We start from the raw sequence: 12,157 nt of genomic DNA, 5'->3' as shown, positions 1-12,157 counted from the left end.
AACCAAACCTAAATATACGTCTGTTCAAATGAAAGTATTCTATCTTATATACGTATGAATTTATATTAAATTTAGCTTTACTTTATATATGCGAATTCCCTTAATGGGTGGGTTTAGGCGGGGTGCCGTCATAGGCTCAAAGAAAAGAAATTACCGGTTAGTAATTTTATATTTTCTCTTCTCGCCCTATGACGGCACCCCTGGAGATTAGACTAGGAATAACCGCCTAGGGGGGGACCACTGCTTCTAACACTCTGCGCCCAAACCTGAGGTCTTCTGAAGGAGAGAGCTGTAATCTGTATTGTTTAAAGAATGTATGCGGTGTGCTCTAGGTAGCTGCTCTGCAGATTTCTTCTATAGATACTGAAGCCCTCTCTGCCCACGAGGTAGACACTGATCTAGTAGAGTGAGCCGTAATGGAGATAGGAAGGTCCTTACCACTGATCCTGTAACACTCCTTAATAGCTTGCTTGATCCACCTAGAAATAGTCTGAGAGGTGGCTGCTCTACCCTTATTCTTCCCCTGAAAAGCTATCAGAATATTATTATCTATCCTCCACTCCTTAGTGACTTCTAGGTAGTGAACTAATGCACGTTTAACATCTAAACAGTGAAAGGAGGCCTCTCTGTCATTAGATGGATGTGCACAAAAGGACGGTAAGACCACTTCTTGGGATCTGTGGAAGTCTGATACTACCTTAGGAAGGAAGGCTGGGTCAGGGGAGAGAGTGACCCTATCGTCCCTAATGACCATGTATGGTTGAGCTATGGAGAAGGCTCTGATCTCTCCAACCCTCCTTGCGGAAGTAATGGCTAGGAGAAATGCCATCTTCCAGGAAAGGAATTTAATCTGTATATCTGATATTGGTTCAAATGGGGTTGATGTTAATCCTGAGAGGACCAGATTAGATCCCAAGGTTGAAGCTTGCTCTTTATGGAAGGGTGAAGCCTCACTGCTGCTTTAATGAAACGCTTGATCCAAGGGTGTTCTGCCAGTTTAGAATCATAAAGAGCGCTTAAGGCAGACACCTGCACTTTAATGGTGCTGGGTCTTAAATGCTTATTGAGACCTTCCTGAAGGAAATTCAGTAGTAATGGAACGTTGGGTGGCTCCAAGACATTAACCGGGTGACCAACGAACTTAGAAAAGCTCTCCAGGTTCTGAAATAGATGTCCGAGGTGACTCTCTTTCTACTGGCTAACATAGTGGATATCACTTCCTCCGACAGACCACGATCTCTTAGAAGCTGCCTCTCAAAAACCAGGCTGTTAGATGGAGGTTCTTTACTCCTGGGTGATATACTGGGCCCTGGCTCAGGAGATCCACTTGCTCTGGCAAAACCCAAGGATCCGTCACTGACATCTTGCGTAGCCAGGTAAACCACACCCTCCTTGGCCAAAATGGGGCAATCAATATTACCTCTGCTTGGTCCTGCCTGATCTTCCTGATTACTCGGGGCAGGAGCCTTATCGGAGGGAAGGCGTATAGCAGGCCTGTTTGCCATGATTGTGCTAGAGCATCCAGGGCTAGTGGTTTGTCTGACTGACACCGGGAATAGAAGGCTTTGACCTTTCTGTTCTGCCGGGAGGCGAACAGGTCTATTTGTGGGGTTCCCCATAGCTGACAAATCCGATGAAACACTTCCTGACTTAATTCCCACTCCCCCTGATGGAGCTGGTGTCTGCTTAGAAAGTCCTCTCTGCCATTGTCCACCCCTCTGAGATGTAGAGCTGTCAGGGAGAGAAGGTGAAGCTCTGCAAGTTTGAAAATGAAATGCGCAATCCTCATTAGTTCCACTGACCTTGTGCCCCCTTGATGGTTTAGATACGCTACTGCGGTGGCATTGTCTGTGAGGATCCTTACATTTCTTCCCCTGATGACTGGAAGGGATTGCTAGGAACCCTGCTCTTAGCTCTCTCGTGTTCTGTGAGTCTCTGGAGTGTTCTGGGCTCCAGACCCCCTGGAGCACCAGGGAGTCTGAGTGTGCTCCCCATCCGTAAGGACTTGCATCCGTTGTTATTGTAAGTAGATCCTGAATGTTCCATGGCAGTCCTTTGTCTAAATTGTCCCTCTTTGTCCACCAGGATAGAGACCTGAGGGTCTGTGGAGACAAAATAAATACATCGTCCAGATTGTCATTATTTCCATTCCAGACCTCTAGTACCTGAGCCTGTAAAGATCTTGAATGGTATTGAGCCCACTGAACTGCAGGGATACAAGCGGTGAGCAGACCCAAAACTGACATGGCTCCTCTAATAGAAACTTGTGAGTTATCTATCAGGCCCTGAACCCTCTGAGTGACAAGGGTTATCTTACTGTCGGGTAAAAAAGATCTCTGGGACACAGAATCTAGGCAGATCCCCAGAAATTTGCAATATTGGGATGGGATTTTATTTGATTTTTCATTGTTCACCTCCCATCCAAGTTTAGCGAAGACCTCCTCGACCAAGGTAATGTTAGATGCCACTGTGGAAACGGAATCTCCAACAATAAGAAAATCATCAAGGTATGGGATTATGATAATGTCTTTTTCTCTGACGTGTGCCATAACCTCCGCCATGACCTTGGTAAAGATTCGGGGAGCCTGACAGATGCCAAAGGGCATGGCCCTGTACTGGTAGTGGCAAACTGATGCATCTATATTCACAGCCACCCTAAGAAACCTCTGATGATCCGGATGAATAGTGATATGGTAGTATGCATCCCTAAGATCTATTGTTGCCATAAAACAATTATGAGATAAGTTTAGGATAGCAGATGAAATTGACTCCATCCTAAACTTCTCATAAGTAAGAACCTGGTTAAGCGGCTTGAGATTAATAATGGTTCGAAACGAACCATTAGGTTTTTGAACCAAAAAGAGGGTAGAATAAAACCCCCTGCCCTTCTGGTTCATCTGGTACTGGTATTAGGCCTTTCTTGTCTAACAAGGATTTAACCTCTGTTACCATAGCCGCATGTTTATCAGGGTTAGAGGTAAGATTGGTGATAACAAATCTTTCTCCTGGGGAGGACAAAAAAGAAATTTTAAGGCCATACTTTATTATATTGCAAACAAAAGCACTGTTTGAAATTGCACACCATTCCAAACAAAAAAACTGAAGTCGCCCTCCCACAGGAATCTGGCGTCATTGTGACGGTTTTTTAGAGGTGTCCCCCCCTGAGAACATGAGACCTCTACCTCTCTTGGGGGGCCTCCAATCCTTTCTTCCAGGCTGAGCGCCACCTCTGCCTCTTCTGCCTCTACCTCTGGAAGGTCTGGCTGTCTGGGTAGAGACAAGTGGAAAGCTCTTCTTCTTGTCTGAGGCCTTTTCTAGAACTTTTTCCAGAGCTGAACCAAACAAGAGATCTCCTTCGCAGGGAACAGCACAGAGCTTAGCTCTAGAGGTTACATCGCCCTTCCAATCTCTAAGCCATAAGGTTCTCCTTGCCGAGTTGGAAAGAGCCGCTGATCTGGCGGACAACCTTAGGGCGTCCGCAGAAGCCTCAGCCATGAATGATACTGAACCCTGAATAATAGGAAATTTTGATAACAGTTCCTCACTACTAGCACCGGATTTGATATCCTCCTTTAGTTGTGTAAGCCAGACCTCTGTCGCCCTGGCAACCGAAGTTGTTGCAATAAGAGGTTTGAATGAGGCGGTGGTGGCTTCCCAGTTCTTCCTTAAATAAACCTCTGCTCTCTTATCCATGGGATCTTTCATAGATGCCGAGTCCTCGAATGGCAAGGCATCTTTCCATGTCAATTTCGCCACTGGAGGATCAATTTTTGGTGCTGAGTCCCAAAAAGCAGATTCCGCCATATCAAATGGATATTTTCTTTTGTACTGAAAAAAATGAAATACAAAAGAATACTGTAGGAAGGAAAGAAAGATTGGAGTCTTATAGAACTTACAGCCCGAGGAACAAAGAATTTTCTATCCGGGCGAGACCACTCATTGGAGATCAAAGTTTTTATACTCTGGTGAATGGGAAAGACAGACCGCTGTTTAGGAGCCAGGCTTTCAAACATGCTGTCTTGAATAGTCTTAGGCTGAGGGTTATCTTCAATGGCCATAGTCTGTCTCACAGCCTTTACAATACTGTCCACCAACTCAATCGGCATAAGCTTCTTAGCCGTATCCTCCCCTGAGGCTTCTATGGTATTTGGAAGCTCTCCAGGTTCCTCTAAGCCAGACATTTGTTCATCCCCCTCTATTTCTTCCTCCTCCACCTCCTCCTCATCATCATATTGGGAGGGGGGAGCCTCACCACTAGGCCCCGGAATCTCTACTGGGGCTTCGTGAACAGGAATTACCACCGTAGGTGGGGTAGGAGTAGCTGTAGAAGGGAGAGAGGCCCGAATCTGCCTCTTAATTAACCCCTTCATACTTCTCAAAAATGCTGGCCCTTGATCATCCAGAACCCTGTTCATACCTCCGCCACACAAAGTTTTATTATAAGCGCTACTGAAACGCTTTTTACAAATAGGACATTCTCTAGGTTTACTCCTAGATTTCTTAACTTCCTCCTGTGTATAACAAACAATCATGCATTAGAAAAAAACAGTATAGATGATAAGAGTGTGGGGGGGGGGGGGACCCCTCTTACCCAACCATACCGCAGCAGCCACAGGTTGAGGGTCTCCAGATGTCTCAGCGCCCAGGGACTCCATGACACACACTTGCAGAGTAGATAGGAGCCACAGCAGAGTACCGCCACAAGGGAGGTACTCCAGTACACCAGATAATCCTGGACATACCCAGAGCAAAGGCCCTGTGTCCACTTTTAAATCTGGCGCCAAAAAACGTCAGAGCTGGCTGGCCCCGCCCCCTGCCGCGGCGCTGATGCGGCTCACCCTCCTGTGCCCGGAAGTAATCCTGCCCCCCGACAGGCCGCAGCCCGGATACCGACGGCAAGGCCTACGGGTAATCCCTACTCACAGGAAACCCGGGCCGACGTCATCCGGCCGCGACCCCGTCCCGGCGAGTGACGTCATCACGCTCGCGCACACGCACCCGGCCGCAAGTCACATGGGCCGACCGGAGCGTGCGCGCCGCGCGCACGCCATGACTCTCAGGCAGGCGAGCAGCCGGAGACCCCCAGCCCAGGTCCTGGAGGCGCCGGGGGAGCACAGGGACCCTCTTCTGGAGGTGTGGGGGCTAGGACTCAGACTCAGCCGTGGCTCCAGCAGCGGAGTCTTACACAGCCCAGGATGTCGGCCAGGTAAAAGCCGGGTGCCTCAGCTCAACTTGAAAAAATCCAGTATGCAGGTGGAAAGACCACCTGCTGACCTGCTCCCATGGGACAGGAAACAGATACTGGTGTGTTTGGGGCGGAGCGTTTCTTTTAAAGGTCCAGTGGTCCTGTTTCCTGTCCAATGGGAGGAGGTGGTCCTCTCCAGGGGTGCCGTCATAGGGCGAGAAGAGAAAAAAACAGTACCAGAATAGCTATATTTTATCAATCCACTTTAGAAAATACGTCATAAAAGAGATCAAAAAGTCATATACATATAAAACTTGGTATCAATAGAAACTACAGATCTTCCCGCAAAAAGTAAGCCCAAAATCCAGATAAGAACGCTATGGATCTTGCAATGCGGCGACAGTTTTTGTGGGTTTTTGCTAGGAAGATAGTTTCCTATAAAAAAAATACCTATACAAACCTAATACCCAGAGAATACATGTATTATGTTATTAAGTGACCGCCGATATGGATTTTTACGGCTATCACTAATGGGCTCTATTCTGCTGCCATCAGCTCTTTATGGCAATGGTGCAGAATAGTGCAGCAGCGCTGGTAATGCACTTCATGCTTTCATCTCCTCTCACCGTGAATCCACAGTGAGAGGAGATGAATACATGTCCCCCTCCTGTCCCCCCCGGAATAACCTGAGTGTTCACAGTGATTAATTCCTTAGAGTACAAACACACTTGCCGTATCCGCAGCGAGTTTCTTGCTGCGTATTCGTAGCGAGACTCGCTGCGGATCCCGGCCCTGTGTACTCAATGGCAGACAAACTCACAGCAGGGAGTTTGTCCGCAGCCCACCCCGTTAACCCCCCGGCCGCCGGAGACTATATGTCACCTGATCCCGCTCCGGCTTCCTTCGCTGATTCCCGGCACGTCCCGCTCGGCCAATTATTGGGCTGCCCCACAGCATCGGGAGCCCCGAAGCAAGCCAGAGGAAGCCGGAGCTGGATCAGGTGACATATAGTCTCCGGCGGCCAGGAGGTTAACGGGGCGGGCTGCGGACAAACTCGCAGCAGGGATGTACATCCCTGTTGCGAGTTTGTCTGCCATTGAGTACACAGGGCTGGGATCCACAGCGAGTCTCGCTGCGAATACGCAGCGAGAAACTCGCTGCGGATGCGGCAAGTGTGTTTGTAGCCAAAAAAAAGGATCAAGCTCTCATTCTCTCCACCACCAGAGGTGGCGGAGAGCATGGGGCAATGATCGGGGACTAGCCGATGTGGTCCTGGTACAAGTGATCAGCCGTATATACTATATACCACTGATTACTTGTTCCAAATGCTGCCGGCATTTTTTATCCCCTGTCACCATATATCATTGTTGATGACGGGATAAAAAGTCAAGTGCCTCGCATTACCTGTAACCACCCCAGCATTACCTGTAACCACCCCAGCATTACCTGTAACCACCCCACCACTCTGCATTATTCACAACCACTCCAGTTTACCTGTAACCGCTCAGATTACCCGTAACCACCCCAGATTGCCTGTCACTCCTCCCCCAGATTGCCCATCACCCCAGTTTGCCTGTGACCCCCCCCCCAGATTGCCCGTCACCACCCCAGATAGCCAGTAAACACCCCCAGATTGCCACAGACTGCTCGTACCACCCACGATTGCTCGTCACCACCCCAGATAGCAAGTAAACACTCCCAGGTTGCCCGTCACCACCCCAGATTAAAAAATTTTTTTAGCAACTGCGCTATTCTAATAACCGATACTAGCTGCGGTTTTGCTCCAGCAAAATGACGCTCCTTTCCTTCTGAGCCCTGCTGTGTGCCCATACAGTGGTTTATGCCCACATATGGGGTACCGTTGTACTCAGAAGAACCTGCTTTACAAATTTTGGGGTGCGTTTTCTCTCCTGTTCCTCGTGAAATTGAGACATTTCAAACTAAACAAACATATTATTGGAAAAATTCTTTTTTTTTTCATTTTTACTTTCTAATTTTGAATACTTTCCTCTAATACCTGTGGGGTCAAAATGCTCACTGCACCCCAAGATGAATTCTTTGAGGGGTGCACTTTCCAAAATGGGGTGACATTTGGGGGGTTTCTCTTCTGCGGACACTACAGGGGCTCTGCAAACGCACCTGGGGCTCGGAAACTTCAGAAAAATCTGCACTGCTAATGCTAATTGACGCTCCTTCCGTTCTGAGCCCGGCTGTGTGCCCATACAGTGGTTTATGCCCACATACGGGGTACCATTGTACTCAGGAGAACCTGCGTTAGAAATTTTCAAATAATATGTTTGTTCAGATCAAAGTATCTCATTTTCACAAGCAACAGGAGAAAGAAAAACACCCCAAAATTTGTATTTTCCATTTTTTGTGGCCTAATGGTGAATACTTTCCTCCATCCCCTGTAGGGTCAAACTGCTCATTACATCCCTACATTAATTCCTTAGGGTGTGTAGTTTCCAAAATGGGGTCACTTATGGGAGTTTCCAGTATACAAGCCTCCTAAACCCACTTAAAAAAAAAAAGCTGGTCCCTAAAAAAAAAAAAAAATCAGTTTTGGAAATTTCATGAAAATTTGCTGATACATTTCTAAGCCCCGTAACACCCAAGAAAAGTAAAATATGTTTTCAAAATTATGCCAGAATAAAAGAGGACATATTGAAAATGTGACCTAGTAACTAATTTATGTGATACGACTTTCTTTTTTGAGAAGTAGAGAATTTCAAAGTTTGTAAAGTGCAAATTTTTCAAATTTTTCATGATATTTTTATGTTTTTCACAAAAAAACACAAAAGACAGTAACCAAATTTTTCCATTAACACAAAGTACCATACGTAACGAAAAAAACAATCTTAGAATCGCTTGCATACGTTAAAGCATCATTGAGCTATAAGCGCATAAAGTGAGACAGATCAGATTTTGAAAAATGAGCCTGGTCATTAAAGTGACACCGTCACCTCCTTTGTGCATTCTAACATCTCTACACAGGTGTAAATTTAGCGTTTTTCATACCTTATTTCATATCATACGTCATGGTGTTTGTTCAAGTAAAAAGTCATCTTTTATCAACTGCAGATTGTATTAAGTGGGCATGGCCTCGCGACATTAGCGCCACTTAACCCCGCCCACAACTGCACAGTTGGCCCCACCCCCTTGACACCCATTGGTTGGCCGACGTAAAGGGGGTGGGGTCTAGACCTTTGGCCAGCCTGTTCCAATAGCCAGTGAGGGGGCAGGGCAGACTGTGGTGTTGTGGGAGGGGCTAAGTGGCTCTAATGCCGCAAGGCCCCGCCCACTTAACACAATCTACAGTTGATAAAAGATGACTTTTTACTTGAACAAGCACCATGACGTAGGATATAAAATAAGGTATGAAAACCTGTAAGGGTATAAATTTACCCTTTACACCTGTGTAGAGATGTCAGAATGCAAAAAGGAGGTGACAGTGTCACTTTAAGGTCCAAATAGGCTTGGTCCCTAAGGGGTTAAAGAAGCACTAGTTTTTTGCCCATTTCATGCAAAGTCACTAGCGCCCTCTGTTTTTAACTTCCTGTGAACTACAGGATGACATCATCATCTATCAGATCCTCCCCACCCAGATCTGTATGTTACTGCTGCTGAAATATATATTTTTTAATTATATCAGTATATATAGTAGTTACACCTATTGTGATAACATTATGTCATTTTTCTGATGCAATTCAGTTGATAAATGTGCTCAAAGCAGGTGGAAGGGCTTACTACAAAACCTATATGTCACTTAAAGGGGTAGTGCGGCGTTTAACTTTTATTCACTTAATAACACACATTACAAAGTTATACAACTTTGTAATGTGTGTTATTTAAGTGAATGGCCCCCTTCCCCGTGTTCCCCCCACCCCAGAAGTGTCGGCCGGCCTCCTGAAGATAACATTGTCGACACAAGATGGCAGCCAGGGTCGACAGTGAACACGTAAGTATAATGCACCACACTTCCAGGGTTGTATAACTTTGTAATGTGTGTTATTAGTGAATAAAAGTTAAACGCTGCACTACCCCTTTAACCCTTTTAAGGACCAAGCCACTTTTTGCTTTTGCGCTTTCGTTTTTTCTTTGTGTTTAAAAGGCTATAGCGCTTGAATTTTTCCACCTAGAGACCCACATGAGCCCTTATTTTTTGCGCCACTAATTGTTTTACAATGGCAGACTTAATTTTTGCATTAAATTTGCTTCAAAACCAGAACAAAGTTATTTGTGCGATAATATTAATTAATATAATTTTTATTTATTGGGGAAGGGGGACGGGGGAGATTGTGTTTAGGCCGTTCGCCCTATGGTAAAACTGACTCGATATCCATGTTCCTCAAGTTTGTATGATTACAAAGATATGCAACTTGCATAACTTTTTTTATTTGACAGCATTTAAAAGATTAAAACCTATTAAAAAAAAATAAATATATGTTCCTTAAAATTGCTCTATTACCATCTTCTAACGCTTTTATCCTTTGGTCTATGGGGCTATGTCAGGTGTCATTTTTTGCGCCATGATCTGTACTTTTTATCGGTACCTTGCTTGTATACATGCATCTTTTTGATTGCGTTTTGTTACAATTTTTCTGGATTTGATGCGACCAAAAATGCACAATTTTGCACTTTGATTTTTTCTTTACACTTACGCTGCTTACCGTGCGAAATCAGGAATGTGATAATTTAATACCGAATATGTTTACTTTTTTATTTATAAAACAGGAAAAGGTGGGTGATTCAAATTTTTATTAGGGAAGGGGATTTTGTTTTTTATGAATACAAACTTTTTTTTTTTTTACTGTTACATTAATTAGAAAGTCTCCCTGGGTGACCTTGCCACTACACCACCACCAAGAGGCGCTACAAGGCATTTAACTTAATTAGCGGGCGATTGCTTGCTAATAGCTGCGGTCCCTGGCTGCATATAGCAGCTGGGAGTGGCATCATGTGTCCCTAAGAGGTTAAAGAGATTGTCCAACATTTTTTTTCTTATTGGAAACGTGAATAATATGTAATCTGTCCCTTTCTCTTAGTGGTTTTCTCTCACCTTTTTTCTCCTTTGTGGCCCTGGGCCTCCTCCTCTGTTGCTGCTTTTTGTGTTTGTTTACGTAAAGAACTTCCAGGTCACAGGGGTCAGCAGTGACATCACAGCTCTGCAAGCCTATAGCTCCACCCCTCCTCTCTGAATATAGCTCCTCCTACTCTACCCATAGGCAGGAAATTTCTGTACTACTACAAGTGTCCTTTTGAGCAGCATGGTGGCTCAGTGTCTGCCAATTAGTTATGTTATCAAATCAACTAGGTTTTCCACTCTTATCTGTTGTAGGACTACATACCCCAGCACACATGTACATGATAGGAGTTGTAGTCATGGATTACATATACACTACAGTAGCCATCCTACTGGTGGGCGGGGTCTCAATGAGGCAGGATTGTGTTACCTCAGCAAGAAATAGATAGAATGGTGACTGCCTTGAGGTGAAGTCTCCTCTCTTCTCTCCATATTACACATAGCAGCAGCTCTGCCTTAACACTGTACATCTTTACACTACAATATAGGGGAAGATTTATCAGAGCCTGTGCAGGGGAGCAGTTACCCATAGCGACCAATCAGATCACTTCTTTCATTTTTAAAAAGGCCTTGAAAAATAAAACCTAGAATCTGACTGGTTGCTATGGGCAACTGCTTCCCTGTTCCTCTGTACAAGTTTTGATAAATCACCCCCTCATAGTTCCATTATTTACGGTTTATAGCTCCAACCTATGCTGCAGTGCTGTACGGAGTATAAAAGTCAGTCATACTGTCCTTACTGCTGCAGTTTCTTCTGGGCTCAGATGTTAATTAGATGTTAGGGGTGTGGCTAAAGAAATGTGGAGGCATAACCCCACCCACCTGATGACTCACTGTTCCCTCACTGGCAGGAACAGGAAACAAAAAGGGAACAGGATATCACAGGAAGTAAAGAAAACACAGGCAGAGTGGTCATGTGACTGAGCCTGAGAACACAGTAAGCTCTCTAAATAAAAAATAGAAGTGTATGTAGAATATGCAACACCCACAGAGGTCAGTGCAATGCTAGTTTATTAAAATATCCCGGACAACCCCTTTAAGGACTCTGTTACTTACCACCCTAAACTGCTCAATCTTTTGATTGCCTTTGAAGAAATAGGGACACTCACGATCACCAGTTCTGTGACCATATTGCTTACATCTCCAACCTAGAGAGAGAGGAAAAAAAAGAGATCTCTAGGATAAGGACACAAACTGCACACAGAAAATATAGCAAGTTACAAATACTGTACATTCCAAGATAGCAACCTTGTGGATAACTGGTAGATCACAGATGGGTGCCAGTTAGTTCTGGGTCGGGGTGGCTAGGATGCGAGATTGCAACCAGGATCGACTAAGCTAGAGCCATTGAGTGTCACCACATCCGTTACTGTGGCTGCAGCTTGTAGTCTTTTATGCCCAAAGCCTTGAGATATTCTATCAACTAGGGCTATGTGGCTATCATCTACATATAGCTGAATAACTTACACTGCATAACCTTCACTTCTTTGCCCAAAGGCATCCATAGTCCCTTTGTAGGGGCATGGGCAAGAAAATCCCGGGCATGTTCATTGCCAGGCAAATCAGGGATACAGTCTTCAGGTTTAGGTTCATCTTCCTTGAAAGATAAAGATAAAAAAGTCAACCCAACTATGCAATTAGAAGTTAAGGTGTTACGTACAAATGTAACATGTAGAAATTATTGTTGTTGTTTTGTACCTTAATAAGTCCTGGTGGAGGTTTCTCATAGCTAAAAAAATAAGACAATGCATTAAGAAAGATGAAGCAGTAGAAATTAAGGGTTAACTATATTTATGGAAAACTAAGAGCAAGTAAGAAGGTCGGTAGTCCCTTCCCCCAGTGCACCAAACTGCCTATTTTACATATTGTTTAAAGTCAAGATTTAGCAA

At 44.9% G+C, this 12,157-nt stretch overlaps 1 protein-coding gene across 1 annotated transcript in view; it reads right to left on the bottom strand.

Moving 5' to 3' along the window:
* The window catches only part of LOC138776539 (retinitis pigmentosa 9 protein homolog), a 31,841-nt gene that overhangs the window by 5,305 nt on the left and 14,379 nt on the right, over window positions 1-12,157 (bottom strand). Inside the window, 3 exon segments of the mRNA XM_069956135.1 lie at window positions 11,325-11,416; window positions 11,736-11,865; window positions 11,967-11,997. Coding sequence (XP_069812236.1) covers window positions 11,325-11,416; window positions 11,736-11,865; window positions 11,967-11,997 — 253 coding nt within the window.

Source organism: Dendropsophus ebraccatus, unplaced genomic scaffold, assembly GCF_027789765.1.
Source record: "Dendropsophus ebraccatus isolate aDenEbr1 unplaced genomic scaffold, aDenEbr1.pat pat_scaffold_424_ctg1, whole genome shotgun sequence".
Lineage (NCBI taxonomy): Eukaryota > Metazoa > Chordata > Amphibia > Anura > Hylidae > Dendropsophus > Dendropsophus ebraccatus.
The sequence above is the reverse complement of the archived record's forward strand: the minus strand, read 5'-3'. Positions and strand labels throughout refer to the sequence as shown.